This window comes from Eumetopias jubatus, unplaced genomic scaffold (assembly GCF_037043125.1).
Source record: "Eumetopias jubatus isolate StellerSeaLion01/CBP00866 unplaced genomic scaffold, mEumJub1_p1.0 scaffold_9, whole genome shotgun sequence".
NCBI lineage: Eukaryota > Metazoa > Chordata > Mammalia > Carnivora > Otariidae > Eumetopias > Eumetopias jubatus.
The window spans coordinates 133,106,208-133,122,457 of NW_028274815.1; the positions used below are offsets into that span (position 1 = coordinate 133,106,208).

The 16,250-nt window shown below is 40.1% G+C and overlaps 1 protein-coding gene across 1 annotated transcript in view; it reads left to right on the plus strand.

The window, feature by feature from the left end:
- Nucleotides 1-16,250, plus strand: part of DOK5 (docking protein 5) — a 169,167-nt gene that overhangs the window by 66,129 nt on the left and 86,788 nt on the right. Inside the window, exon 2 of the mRNA XM_028125233.2 lies at nt 10,557-10,664. Coding sequence (XP_027981034.1) covers nt 10,557-10,664 — 108 coding nt within the window. The remainder of the gene's footprint in view (nt 1-10,556; nt 10,665-16,250) is intronic.

A 16,250-nucleotide genomic window follows, 5' to 3' on the forward strand; every position in this document is an offset into this window, starting at 1 on the left:
CTTGGTGACGGGAACCATTGGTAACAGATAATTGAGTCCATGAGAATTTTTTTTTAAAGATTTTTATTTATTTATTTGACAGAGAGAGACACAGTGAGAAAGGGAACACAAGCAGGGGGAGTGGGAGAGGGAGAAGCAGGCTTCCCGTTGAGCAGGGAGCCCGATGTGGGGCTCGATCCCAGGACCCTGGGATCATGACCTGAGCCAAAGGCAGACGCTTAACGACTGAGCCACCCAGACGCCCCTCCATGAGAATTTTTAACAATAATGTATTAGTTGTTTGATCATTGCTAAAATATGCATATCTGCATATTTACAACTGAAGAAGTATAAGAGGAAGAAAGCCACAAACTAAGGCTAAAACCATAGGGAGGGGCTAGTTCTTGCAGGTTCTGGAATGTCTTAAGACTTTGGTTTTTACCCCAGAGGCAACAGGCAGCCACAGAAATGCTTTAAGTAGTGGATTGATGTGGTCAGATTAAGTTTTTAAAGATCACCCCAGATGCCCTGTGGGAAACAGATCGAAATGCAGCCAGGTGGGAGCAGGGAATCTCTGAAGCTCAGGAGATGGTGACTTGGGTCAGGGTGGCCGTCCCTAGTGAAACAGTAAGGACATTCCAGGCTTAGCTAGAAGGAAAGTACACAGGACTTGGGTTTGCTGGGTTGTGTTAAAAGATGATTTTCCCAAAGCAGGTAAAACCACAAATAATGAACATGTTACACATTCTGCTTTAACTCATTAAGTGAGAGAACAAAGCAGAATATTATGAGTAGTTCAAAGGGTAACCTGGAGAACCCCCACATTTATATATCTGGCAAAGTGAAATGAACGTTGGAAAGGAGGCAAAAATGTGCCTCATTGGCAGTGGGGGAGGGAAGTCACTTGAACCTTTGCTGCACAGGACAGAATTTGCCTGGACTAGAATTATGTTGCATTTCTATGAGTTATCTACAATTTAGATGTAGAATAGCTCCCACAAAATCCAAAACAGATAATCCCACAAGTGCGTGTGCTAAGGAATGCAGTTTTCCATTAAAGCACAGATTTTCCCCAATAATTGCATGTAAGAGTGTGTGTGTGTGTGTGTGTGTGTGTGTGTGTGTGTGTGAATGAGGGCTGGTGGGGAAGGGTCGAATGTAGCTCACAATCTTCTTGCATAAACAGCAGGGCCCTATCTGCTGAATGAGTATGTATACTGGAGTAGAAACAGGTTAAAAAACAGGAATAGCCTACTTTTTAAACTTAATAATTTACTAATAGGATTTTCTATGGTATAAATATTATGTGACAATATCATTTTTAATGATAGCAATTTCCAGCTTACAGATATGCCATAATTAATTAAACCAGCCCTCTGGAACATTGAGGGTGTTTCCAGTTTTTATGTGGAAGAACCTTATTCCCATATGTTTGCATATTTCCTTAATTATTCCCTTGGCGGGGGAAGTTCCTAGAAGTAATATTTCCAGGTCAGAGGGTAGGCATAATTCTGCCTCTAGAAAGGTTGTGCTCATTTACCTCACCATCAGCAAATGATGGACATAGCTAATTTATTACCTGTGGATGCTTTATAAGGCTTTTTAATCCTCTTTGTACAACTTTTATTTTATGATTAATTAGCCTGTTCTTGCTGGTCTTTCTCTTTGCAGTGAATTTAAAATGTACCTTGCTACCCACTGTGCAGTCTTACCCAAATTAGCATTTCTTTCCTTACAAGTAAAGGTATATGTAAATGATAGGCATGGGATCGTGTGGTTTACTCATTAAATTTTTTTTCCCTTCATGAAATAAATAATTCTGAACCAGCTCATTATTTTAGGAAGTGGCGTTTGGTAGCAGCCTACAAGTTACCATTCAAAGATGCCAAAGAACTCCTTGTATACTCTTCATCTCTCACCTTCTGAAATCCCATAATGATTGTTATTTGTAGGACTGGAACGTTACAACCCCCTTGGTCTCAGAGATCATCCAGGTCAAAGCTCTCACAGTGTGGAAGGAGAATTTTGCAGACCCTGGCAGACAGGACAGAGGGGGGATTATCTGGTGGGCTCTTTCCTACCTCCTGTTTTGTCTTCGTTAAAGACTCTTCCTCTGTACCCCGATTGCATCGTTTGGCCCTATTCTCTGTGGCTGTTGGGCTGTCCTTAGATAGTGGCATTTCTTCAGTCTCGAAGTAATAGAGGAGCCTGAGACTCTAGGAGGGCAGCTGGTTCCTCTGGCCATGTGTCGTGCACCAAAGCGGAGGGCCAGGTGCGCCTGGAGAAGTGACGGGTCAACCCCAGGTAGCTGACTGCATATGCCCGCAGGAAGCCAGCTAGTCAGGATGTTTCTTAGCTGCAGCCATAACTAATTGAGAACAAGAGGCTGCAGGTTAGCAAGGCAAGGAAGGCCAAGAAAAACTGAGATACTTCTAATGTAGTTAGAAATACTTTGCACGTTTGGGTTTCTGGACTTTGGTCAAGGTTACGGAATACTTTGTCACTTAAAGAGAGAGCATGTGAAATTCTTTTAAAAGCAAACACTTCATACAAACTGCTAGGATACCTTCGAGTCCTAGCCTGGGATGTTAAGACCCCAGTTGCCGACATACTCCATTAAAAACCATCACTGGGGATGAACGCTTGGTACCAGAGAATTTAACATTACAAATGCAAATGTCACTCTCAAATAGCTAAGCTCTAAAGTCGTCCAGATGAAAGAGCATATGGTTACAACGAAATGTCTCTTTTTAGATTGTGATAAGCTTGAAAATAAACTTCTGACAGACAGCTCGACCCTTGGCATAAGTGTGTGCCTCTCTGGGAGTCCAACTTTTCTGGGAAACTCCTGGGGTCGTGGTTAGCTTGTTCTCCAGAGCAGGGCAAACCAAAGGTGAAATCCTGGCTTTCTTTCTGCTAGCTTCACGCCCTCAAGTAATAGTTAGCGAGTCACCTTCCTGAGGCTGTATGTCCTTATACAATGGGCATAGGGAAGCAGGTGCTTCACAGGACTGTGGGGCAGGGAGTTAATTGAAAGAAAAGAATGCACAGAAAGGGCTCTGCCGGCTCTCTGCAGTGGAAAGGTGCAGCCGGTACTGGGTGTTGATATTAAGATCCTGGATGAGAAGAGCATTTGGTTTGTTTTGGAGAGTAGGTAAAAATAAGGTTAGCCTGTGAGCAGTGAGGCTAATTTAGCAATGTGTGGCTGGGGGTGTGTCCTGATAGCTGGGGGGGGAATGCTTTGAGAAGAGCCGACCTGACTAGAGAAAGGGGATGTTGGCAAAATGGAAAATCTTCCAAAGTGCACCTTGACCTCATAGAAAAAGATAATGATCAAAAGCTAACTGTATCCCAAGGCTAGAGATGGGATGCTGTGTCGGTACATGTGAGAGCTCTCTTTAGGACAGCATCCAAATTCATTGCAGAGGAGTCAATCCCAGACAGTGGACAGGACTCAGAAGTGTGGTGGAGGGCGTAGAAAAGGCACCAGGTCAGCATTTTAATATAAGTTTATGTAAGTAAAATTTGGGCTTGTGGGGCGATGCGGAATATCTAGAGCTTCTCACCTGGGCTGTAGCCCCTCCTCATTTTGTCTCATGAGGGACATGTCAAATGGATTTTTAGGTTGACCACAAGGTCACATGAGCGTCAACAGTTGAGAAATACTGCCATAGACCAGAGGTTGGCAAGCCGCACCCTGGCCTGCTGCCTGATTTTTTTATCTTTTTATTTTATTTTTTATTTTTTTTTTAAGATTTTATTGATTCATTTGAGAGAGAGAGAGTGAGAGAGAGAGAAAGCACATGAGGGGGGGTCAGAGGGAGAAGCAGACTCCCTGCTGAGCAGGGAGCCCGAGGCGGGACTCGATCCCGGGACTCCGGGATCATGACCTGAGCCGAAGGCAGTCGCTTAACCAACTGAGCCACCCAGGTGCCTCTGCCTGATTTTTTTAAATAAAGTTTTATTGGAAGATAACCACACCATTCGTTTATGCGTATTCTCTGGCTACTTTTTAAAAAATTTTTTTAAAGATTTTTATTTATTTATTTGAGAGAGAATGAGAGAGAGAGAGAGAGAGAGCTTGAAAGGGGGAGGGTCAGAAGGAGAAGCAGACCCCCCGCCCCCCCAGCAAGGAGCCCGATGCGGGACTCGATGCCAGTACTCCAGGATCAGGACCTGAGCCTTGCTTAACCAACTGAGCCACCCAGCTGCCCTCTCTGGCTACTTTTGTGCTGCAAGTGCCGAGTTCAGTAGCTCCAACAAAGACCTATGATCATCAAAGACTTAAATATTTACCCTCTGGCCCTTTACGGAAAAAGTTTTTGACACTTGCAATGGACATAGAGACCTAAATGGTCACATCTTACATAGGCTTTCTGATTTTTCTTGAGTGTACATGGAGGGCAGTATGTAATTTCCAATTAACAGAAATGTTGTGACCAAAATTTGCTTTCTGTCACCTTTATAACTGTCCATGCATTCTCCAGAAGTTAAATTTGTGACTCCGTTGTTCAACCCCTTGTCACAGACTGCTAATAAAATTAGGAACTCAAAACAAATTCTTACTTGTTTCAGCTGCTTTGTTGGCACCGGGAGTCTCAGTGAATTTACCAGACTGTTCTTTGTTAGGAGAAGAAGCTAGTAAGTGTCAGCGATTTGAAACCTGAGCTATGCAGTTATTAAGGCTATCCAATTTTAAAGAACATGGAAAAAAAAAAACAGTACAAATCATATAGGGGTTGGTGACAATTTAAGACTGAAAATTAGATGTAATAAAGCCACTACCAATAACTAGCAAGTGCACACTGAAGGAAATTGTCATGTAACTGCTAAATCTGGTGTCTGTCCACTCAGGTTGTCAGAACTGTGTGATGTGCTTATCTTTTTAGCTTCAGCAGTGGCTTATGCGGATTAACTTGTTCAAATCCAGGACTTTGAAGATATTCACAAAGCGTCATATTTTTCAAATGTGCAATCTCAAATCAGCGTGCACTCATCTCAAGGAGTGGGTCTGAGTTTGTCCCCACAGGGGACATTTGGCAAAGTCTGGAGATAATTCTGGTTGTCAGCTGGGTAGGGGGGAGTGTGCTGCTGGCATTCAGTTGGCAAAGGCCAGGATGCTGCTAAACATCCTGCAACTCGCGGGACACCCCACCCCCTCACACTACGAAAAATTACCTTGCCTAAAATGTCATTAGTCCTGAGATTGTGGAACCTGGATGCACGGGAGGTGAGCTATTTCAAGATGAAATTTATTCTGTCATCAGATTCTCTAACAGTATATTTATCATTAGAATTATCTATTCTTTATGTCTAGTGAGAACTACACTTAGCTATTATCCTTGGGATAACAGTTTCCTCTTTTAAATAGAAAAAAATTTAGTTAAAAAATCAATCGACAAAAAAACGTTAACTAAAATAAGTACTACAGATGGTAAGTTGATGTGTTATATAAAATACGAAGGAGATGGTTGAATGAATTAATTTTAAGGAAATAAAAAACCTGCTGTAAACTCTTGAGTGGGATTGTTCTCAAATTGTCATCTTTTTAACAACATCTGTGTTACTCCAACAAGTCGCCCATGGACCATATTCAGGGAGTCCTGTTTCATTCCCTTGGAAGAGTACTGAGATATTTAGGGTAAGTTTTTAATCCTCAGGTACTAGGTGGCTCTCCCAGAATTCTTAGGACAGAGAGTGTCCAGCGGTGAAGTTGAGAGTTCACCGGAGCTGAACAGATTTATTTCTGCTTCTTTATCTCTCTTCTGCTCATGACAGCATCTCACACTGCTCGACTTCAAAGCCCTCTGTGCACCACTTGTGGGAAAGCACACATCACAGAGGCCCTCCTCATGGAGCATTTGTTGGAGAACTCTTTGTTGGCAGTCCCGAGTGGGAAGCACTGTGTTGTCTGCATCTTTATGAATATTTATGGCCTGGGTTTGCAGATTGCAAATAAAACACCTGGGGAACATGTTAAAGAGCAAATTTGTCTGGCCCCCACCCCAGGAGGTTCTGAGTCAGTAGACCTTGGCTAATCTCTAGGAATCTACATAATTAACAATTATCTTGAGTGATGCTGGACCAGCGCTGAGAATCACTGAGGTGTGATGTGTGGCAGAATGAGGAATGGCCTTGATGGTACGATTGCTCCCAACTTTTGCATTATTTCGTACCATGTGTTTGTATGTTACAAATATCCTGAGCTGCCTTTTCATAAGCCAGATTTTGGTTTTCCTTCTCTCCTGATGAACCAACATGATGTAATCTATTCGACGGTGATGCCCCCACCAATAGTTGCCTGTGAATTTATGTAATAGTATTTATGCAGTTATTTGTAATATTGCACTTTTGCCCTTACTACTTAATAAAATGGAAGAAAAACAAAAAATGAAAAACAAAAATCCCCTAAACCCGCTACAGATGGATCAAAGGTGGGCATCATTAGGCGTGCTGAATTTGAGGAGTCTTTAGCTTGCATTGAACAGCCTTTGGACATAAGCCAGGAAAAGACTGGTTTGATTGTGAAGAAAATGAACAAGTATAAAAGGAAGTTAGAAATGGTATCATTTAAGAGTGAGTCTGAAAGTGGAGGCATAATTAGGAAATGTAAATTATCTTCCTAAGTGAAAATAATGTTTTGCTACAGTGGATATATTTTTGCATACCTTTAGCATGCTCAATTTCTAAAACATTTTCAGGGGCATGTGCAAAAGAAAGGGGTTGCCGATAGTAGAATGACAGCCTATTTTCCCCACTTCTTATGGAAACAGAGGGACAGTTATTCCCACTGTATTTACAGTCCTGTGGTGGTGGTCAAATTTTCAGGGAGACTGTTGTCTCATGCGTTATTCAGACACGAGTGAGATGTTGGTAAGACTTCTATGTGTCAACCACAGGACTGGAAATGTTAATTTTCATGGTGGGGTCTCTATCCTGAGAGGTGTATGTTTGAATTCTTACCAGTGGCTCTTACAATGTGGCTGCTTAAAGTTGCGTAGTCCACTGGTTAATTACACTGTGGTCTGATAGAGCAGCAGGAGGGGGACTGGTGAAGAATGTAGATAACTGTTCTTAGATTAGGCTGTAATTTTAAGAGTCTGCTTAAATATCCCTCCATTTTTCCATTTAAAAAATTTTAAGTATTTTATTTTGAGGCAGTTGTAGATTTATATTCAGTTTTAAGAAATCTTACACAAAGATCCTGTACCCTTTACCCAGTTTCCCTGGTGATAACATCTTCAAAACTATAATGCAACATCATAACCAAGATATTGACATTAATACAGTCAAGATACAGGATGGTTCCATTGCTGCAAGGATCCCTCATGTTCCCCTTTTGTCGACATATCTACTTCCCATCCCTAACCCCTGAGAATCCCAGGTCTGTCCTCCATTTGTGTAATTTTGTCATTTCAAGAATGCTATAAATAGGGTCATATAGTATGTATCCTTTTAGGTTTGCCCCCCTGCAAGCATGATTATCTGAAAATTCATTCAAATTGTTGCAGTATTGATAGTTCAATTGTTTTTATAGCTAAGTAGTATTCCATGATATAGATGGACCACATTAACCCACTGAAGAATAAATGGATGTTTTCAGTTTTGCACTGATACATATCAAGCTGCTATGAACATTTATGTTCAGATGGTGTGTGTGTTGGCGGTGGGGGAAGTTTGCATTTTCCCGGGATAGATTCCTAAGATAGCAACTGTGGGTCATATGTTGCTTGTTTAGTTTTTAAAGAAACTACCCAGCTATGTTTCAGAGTGCCTGTAGCATTCCACATTCCGACCAGCAAAGTGTAAGAGACCCAATTTCTCTGCATCCTTTCAGCACTTGGTGGTGGTATTTTTTTTTTTTAAGCCAATCTGATAGATGTGCACTGATATTTCATTGTGGTTTTAATTTACATTTACCTGATGGCTAATAATGTTTTCTGTGCTTCATCATCTGTGCATCCTCTTTGGTGAAATGTGTGTTCATGGTTTTTGTTTTTTGTTTTCCTTCCATTTTGTTATTGGATTGTTTGATTCTTTACTGTTGAGTTTTAAGACTTCTTTATGTACCCAGATACTAATCCTTTGCCAGACTTGCGGTTTCCAAACATTTCTTCCCACTCTGTAACTTGTCTTTTCATCCTCTTAATTGGGTTTTTCACAAAGCAAAAATTTTAAGTTTTGAGAAGGTACAGTTTGGCAAGTTTTTCTTTTATGGATTGTACTTTTGGTATGAAGTCTAAGAATTCTTTGTCCAGACCATGATCCCAAATTTGGTCTTTTTTTTTTTTTCTAAAGTCTTATAGTTTTGTTTTATATTTAAGTCCATTGTGAGTTTATTTTTGTGTAAGCTGAATGTTTTAGGTTAAGGTGTTTGTTTATTGCGCTTTTTTGTATTTGTTTTTTTCTTCAGATATTCAGTTATTCCAGTGCCAGTTGTTTGAAAGGCTACTCTTTCTCTGCCGAATTACTTTTCTGTTTCTGTCTCCATGCTTTTTTATTTCTTGATAAGTTTAATAACTATGCAAGATGAAAGCCAATAGAATTGATTTTAATTGTACTATTTTACTGATGCCTCTGGATATTTAAGAAATAACAATTCTCTTTCATTTATTTTACAGTATTAATTTTTATTATACAAAACAAAAACAAGCAACCCCCCCTTCTTTCTCATGTCATTAAGAAATTCCTTCTGAAATTTATTTCAAATGATATACCTATGGTATCTTATAGAGAGGTAACATATATATTACTGGTGTAGCATAATTTACTCTATATATTGTGTGTACTATTCATATTACTACATTTTTAATATAATGACTACCTATATTATCTTACAGATGCATACATCTATATTGTATTGTATATATTATGTACCACATACTTACTGTATATAATAGACATACTATCATTAACTTTGTCCTTCCTTATTTTTGAGGCTTTTGTAGTTTCTATTTATTATTATTATAAATAATAATACTAGAATTATACATTCAGCAGGATGAGGCACATATCTTACCCTCTGTATTCAGAGCAAAACTTCAGCATGGAGTGGAGTTCATGTTCTTTTTACCACCCCAAAGAGAACGATTAATGAGTGTTTAGTTTACGGAGTGAGAAGAGAACAACAGAATCTATTCAGCATTGCAGACAAGTAGTAGCAAACCTGAATTCCTCATCCACCTGCCAGTTACTAATAAAGTTGTAGAAGGCATTTTAAATTGAGTATGGTTTGAATAGCCGAATGTTTTATGTGGACTTTTTGTTTCTTCTTACTAGCTCAGAGGTTCTTTAAACTTTATAGTGCATAAAATTTATTTATGGGTTGACTATACAAAACCACATAAATATGGTACTTAGAAGGTGATTTAAGGATCAGGGAGATAATTGTGACTGAATATGTACCCACCTGTCTGCTCTTGAATTCAGAATTCCTCTGTCGATTTGGGCTGCATTTGGGCTTTTTCTTTCCGATACATTCTTATTCTTTTAAAGTTCTTCATATTTGTTGTTAGATGGCCTCTAGAGGTCACCAGCAGAGTATAAGAGTGCCACTCAGATCTCTGCTATCAGTGAATATTATCATTAATATACATCCTTATTAATTTTTAGGTTAAAACATCTCAATCTATTTTGCTTTTGGAGAACATTGTTTTTCATTTACTCATTAGCTCTTTGCACTTTCCTCTCTTTGGTATGATTAATATTTTAGTGTCATTTATATTGGTTATTCCAATCTAGGTAGCTTTGGTTGCTCAGATAAGAACTCTAATCAGCCTCACTCAATTAAGAGTGATGTTGATGGTGGTGGGTTCCTAGGGACACAGATGATTTCCAAGAAAACCAGGAGAAGTCAGCAACAGAAAGATGACAAAGGACTAAAATGTCTCTTCTGCCTGGAATAGAAATTATCTAGTTCTCTGTACCAGGTTCCACTGCTTAACTATTAGGCCCGTGATTCAACATGGTCGCCAACCTCAGTTTATAACCTACCAGGGTTTACCTCTCAACTCAGCCTGTGCCTCAGTATGACAGTGGTTTTCGAGTCTCTGGGTTGGATTTTCTGAGGGAGAATCTGATTGGTGTTTATCAGTCATTTATTAGCTAGTCTAGTGTCTGACCCAACTCTTGACCCTCAGTTATAAGGGACGTCTTATGACACGTAGGGGCCATCTCTTTATAGGGCTGTCAGTGAAGTCTTCAGCATACACTGGGCCCATGGTTTCCATATTTGATTGCATTTGAAATAAGAGCATGTGCCATGAATGCCTATATTATTTGTGCTGATTTTTATCTCTGGGACTTTTTCTGAAATGTTGCTACTAATACTGTGAGTGAAAGGTTAAGAAATTTGCCTTTAAATATTCATTTTCATTTGATTCCAGCAATCAAATGACATAATATGCCTGTTGTGGAAACAGTTTTGGGTTTTAAAATTTTATTTTCCCAAAGTAGCATGATGCTTATGGCTTATGAATACTTTACACATGAAAACATCAAAAAGAAAACATTTGACTGTAAATGTCAGTAATATCTCAGTCAGTGATGCTGAACTCTGTCTTTGTATTTCCTCCCAGATATATCAGCGATGCTGGCTAGTATTCAAGAAAGCTTCAAGCAAAGGTCCAAAAAGACTGGAGAAATTTTCCGATGAACGTGCTGCATATTTTAGGTGTTATCATAAGGTAAAACTGGATTGTTGTGGCTTTCTAGAAATCTGTTCACAAATAGGTAACCTGAGTTCACTGAATCTAAAAACTTGCCTGGGTCATTTAACAAAAGTACAATTAATCCTTTTTCCAAGGACAAAACATCTCTAAATTACTATTTGTTAATTGTTTAAAATAACGGACTACCGTAAAGTTTCTCTTCTGATTTTGTACTATTTGTTGTTGTTGTTTTTCCAATCTCTAGTGTAGAATTTACCATGTTCTTTTTGAATTTTCATTTTGCGTAGTAAACCCAACTCCCAACATTGAAGCCCCTTGGGAGTAAAGAGTAGGTCTCCGTGTATCTAGCACATCTAGTGCCTGACGCAGGTTAGATCCTCATTCGGTGCTTGGAACGTGGGGTGAGGACGAGGGGAAGAACCTGGAAAACAGATGAATGGTGAAGGAGGAGGAAGTTCTCCTCATTAGTTTATTTTTTTTAAGCTTGATGCCTAAATTTAATTCAGACTTGCAGTTTGAATAGTGGTAGTCAGCTTTCCTCACTAAAAATAGTAATGGTGTATTAAAATACCTCCTTTGGGAGTAGAAAATGAAGGAAAATACAAGGCCGACTTGGATTTACAAATTAGCCATGTCTTTCCCTCTACAGGGCTATGTTTTTTCATGTCCCTTGTTAATGGGCAGCCTGTGTCTTTTCTCTTTTCATGAAATGACGTAAAAATGCATGGTAAACTTCTTTTTCTTTTCCCCCCAAGGTGCTGGTTGTTTCTGTTTGGGGAAAATACTACTCTTGTCTATGGAGGAATTGTTTATTTTTATGACAGAACATTTAAATTGTTTCAGTATTCTATCCTGAGATTCTGATCCTTATTTGGTGAGATTTTGTCAGGAGTGGGGCTACTTGCCATTTACAGTTTTATGTGAAGCCAATAGATTTAGTAGCACAGAAATTTGGCTAGGTGATGGAAAGTGAATAATCTTTCCTTTTTACGCAAATTCTCCACAGGTGGGGAGTTTAGGACTTCTTATGAAGGGGCTGTTTTGACACCTTGGTTTATCCAGTAATGAAAAGCAGTAGGGCAAGCTGCGTTCCTTTGCAATTTAGAGAAATAAAGCATATGCCGTGCTTTATAGGCACATCTGCACATACATGAGGAAGAAAAAGCACTAAGCAAGACTTTGAGATAAGTAGGGAAGGGAGTCAAGAGTTTATCTTCCATGTGTACTATTTCCCCACCATTTCATAATGAAGTTCCATATTCCAAGATCAGCTTCCTTCCCAGCCTACCTTTAACGTAAGGGAGAGCCCAAGGAAACCTCTTTAGGAGCCTAGAATTTCCTCCACCATTTCTCTTCCACGTGCCACGGATGTCCACTATTCAGATAAGGGTGTTTGTCCTCAGCAAGAGTTGGTGACTTGCAAATCTGTTAGATAGGAGCCGTGATCCGTGAGGCCCGTGATAGCATACCTTGGAACCCTTGCAAATAATCTTGAGCCAATCTCAGTATTTCTATAACACCTGAAATTCCTGGCGTCCAGACGTTTTGGACCAGGTGTATTATGTCCCAGTTAATCCCACACGTACCCAGTGTCTTCACTAATAGTAAGATGGTGAACATTGATGTGGGAATGGCGTGCTTCATTTTTACTTGAGCGGCCTTGCCTTAAAAGGAGCTCAAAATGCCCAAGGAGGTGTTTGGTTTATCTATAGGACAAAAGGAGAGTCTTCTCCAGGTTTCTCCTCCTTAACTGACATTGATTCCTTCCCTCCACCTCTCAGGTCCATCAAATCCTGGTGACCAGATTCCCTACCCTGATAGACTATTTTCTTCATTGTTCTTTATTGCCTTCTCATTATAATTAACAAGGTCATCTAAAGACTTCATCTCCTAGGTGGCCAGAAGTTGTGGTTCTGCATCAGTTCTCTCTTGAGAACCGTCTGTAACTTTACAATTCACCATCTGATGGCATGTTTGTGTCACCCCAAAACTCATGTGTTGAAGCCTAACCCCCAAAGTGATGACATGTGGAGATGGGGCCTTTGGGAGGTGTTTAGGTCATGAGGGTGGAGCCCTCGTGACTGGAATTAGTGCTCTTATAAAAGAGATCCCAGGGAGCTTCCTCCTTCGTTCCTCCATGTGAGGACACAGCCATCTGTGAACCAGGAAGTGGGGCCTCACCAGACGCTGAATCTGCCAGTGGCTACCTGGGGCTTCCCAGGCTCCAGAACGGTGAGAAACAAATTTCTGTTGTTTATTAGCCACCCAGTCTGTGGTAATTTGTTACAGCAGCTCAGATGGACTAAGACACCATCAGTCGTGTGTGACCACTAACGTTGATCAGTCCTTTCTTGTTCTGGTAGAGTTCCAAATAGAGCCCAGAAATCCCTGATTCCCCACAATCCCCTGTACCTAATATAGAAAAATAAAGAAATAGGCTATGCTTTGCTTACAGACTTTCCCATACCTAAGAGAAGAAAGAAGACAAGTGAGGAATACCTTACAGGAACTCCCCAAATCCAGTCTGTCAGCAAGTGATGTTGGCTCTGTGTTCAACACGCGTAGAGACTCCAGACATTCTCACAACCTCTGTTGCTACCGCTGTGGTCCAAGCCACTGGGCTGCCTAATGCCCAGCCCTCTAGAGTCTATTCAAAACACTCATATCACATCATGGTACTCCAGGGAAAACCCTCAGCCTACACAGTCACATGATTTGATTCCTTGTCCCCTGTTTCACCTCATCTGCTCAGTACCCCCGTCCCACTTTACTCTGCGGCAGGCACCCTGGGCTCTCTGCTTTCCTGAGAGCACTGTGTGTCGTGTTTCCTTTTCTGGAATGCTCTCCCCACAAATATCCACGTAGCTCATTTCCCTATGTTGTTCAGGTCATTGCTCAAATTCCTCCTCTAAGAGAGACTATTCCTTGATCTCTTATTTAATATAGAATCCTTTGACACACGCTGTCCATCTCTATTTTTCTCTTCAGCTCTTATCACTACATGTATATTTGTTTGGTTATTTCTTACTGTCTTCCCCACACCACAACCATAAAATAAGGTCCACAAGAGCAGGTTTTATGGGGCGGGGGTGAAGGCATGGTTCACTATCAGTGATCATTGCCTAATACGTAGTAGACATATTTTAAACTATTGGTTGAGTAGCAACGAATATTATCAATAGAGGAGACAGAGTACATACAAATGGCTTTGTGTCATATTTTTACTTAGCTTACCAAAAGAAATCTGCACTTGAGACACCTGAAGCCAGGAAAAGGAATCTTGATTTGAAGGATATGGGGTGGATAGTGATGGGGGCAGAAAAAGCCAGGGTTGGGAAGTTTTAGTAGGACAGACTCAAATGTAAAACCGAAGTAGATTATAATGATCCCCCCAGAATGTGAACCAAGTAAGGGAAGATTGAGGACAAACTTGTCCTATTTCAGACTTCTACCTGCTGGCTTTGGAATTTAATATGTAAATCTTTGAGGACTGTGGTAAGCCACATTCTCTTTCATCTATAATCATCATTAACCAAAGTTCAAAGCATTAGAATGGAAGAATTATCTACGTTAAGCCTCCAAGCCCTTGATGAGTTCCTGTAGCCATTCATCCTCCTTACTCTCTCAGATCTGATACATTTAGTATTAATCTCTTGGGGGCATATAAAAAGCCAGAATAACTCTGCGATATGCATTTTTTATCTAAATGCTGTGTAATTTATGAATCTTGATAATAAAATACTGAGGTTATAAGTAACACACCGTGACCAGATTTCAGAATTTATTCGAATATAAATAAAGCAATTTCTGAAAGAAATGAGGAACTGTCCATTATGCTTTTTGATCAGTACAGTGGTGGTGTGGAGGAAATCTGTAGCATTGATGAGACCGCAGTGCCTCTTTTGTTTCATTCTTAAGAGATAGTATTAAGAAAAAAAATTGCCACTTTTGCATATCTGATTCTTATTAGAAGTTATAAAGCAGGAAACTGACTGCAGAATTTTAAAACTTGATGCCTTCTTCTCTGAAAATGTAGCTAAAGATGAGCTCATGAAAAAAAATTGGAAAATAAATACATGAATAATGCACATACAGAACAATTCATTTTTCATTTCTTTACCTCTTCCATGAAGTTCCCCTCGAGCACCACCGCTGTCAGAGATGGCTGTGAAATTGATTAACTGTAATTGCAACAATATTAATACTCCAGTGACTTTAAATATAGTTCCTGACCTTCTTGTTAAAGGCAAGTTCCACTGTTTTCATTCAGGAAATTAAAGTGGCTCACCCCAACCAGAAGGGGTTGAGCGTTTCTATGATTAATTTTATTTTTTCAAAATGAATAACAATTGGAAGGCAATCTAAGTGGAAGGAAGACCGTCTACTGTTTTTGAGACCAAGCCAAATGGTGGTGTGGGAAGTATGCTGGACCCAGATTTGGGAAACCTGCTTTCTAATCCTGGCTTTGCCACCGTACGTGGATGATAGGTTGCTTCAGGTCTGTGTAAGGGTGACCTCTGTTAAAAGACACATATTGAACATTTTAAGAGTTTATTTGAGCAAAAAATCGATTCGAGTCATACAGCACCAAACTGGAAGTGGTAGGAATCCCCCACCAAGAGGAGTTGGGGAGGGACCTTTTATTGTGAAAAGGAGGAAGCAAAGTAAGGCAGTTATTGATTGGCTGTAGCTTAAAGCCTAGATGGCTGTGATTGGTTGTCCTTAACATTTTGACTTCATCACCCTGAGGCATTTACAGGCTCATGATTTGGTTTGCTTCCATAGGCTCTCAGGGCATGAGAGCCACATCAGTCTAATGGTCTCCTTGTTTAATTAATGTAACACCTCCAAGGTAAGTCACAGCATGGCTTCTCCATCATCGCACATTGCTGAGCCTGCAGGATTCAGTTCACTTTGGGCCAGAAGGATCGTTCTAACTGATTCTCTAATACAGTGTTTCCCAAAATGTATTCCAGGGATTCTGAAAGAGGGGAGTTCCAGGAGGACCAGGATTCTGTGGTCAAAGAAGTTTGGGAACTGCAACATTTTCATCCATTCTTGAGATTCCTAATCCACTGTAGCTTATCAGAGCCTCTGAGGAGACCTACAGTTAGGACACCTGAGTAACTTTGAGTCAACATTTCCAAAACTGATTGGGCCCTGGAGCTACTTTTTTTTTTTAATCATATGTTCCATGGAACAAATAAGTTTAATTCTAAGGAACACAGTTTTGGATATGCTGCTTATGTGTATTACCTTGTTTATTAGATGTCCACTTGGCCTGTTGTTATTTCAACAGTGCGCATCTGGGGATGGTCATTCCTACTTCACCAGAATCATAGGGTTAACTTGTGTATCAAATGAATACATGTTCATGAATGTATCAGAAAAATGGGAGACCCTCTTACTGCAAAGAGTAATAGCCATTACTATTTTTGCCAAGAGTTATTTGTTCTGTCATTCTGTCCTTCCTAAGTGAGTAGGTCACTTTCCATCTCCCAAACCCATTGTTAGACCTTGTTCTTGGTTTCTGCAAAAGTAGGATTCCAGGTTCTTCACAGTAGGCTAACGTCCTAAAAATCATTTCTCTAGAATTTCCAC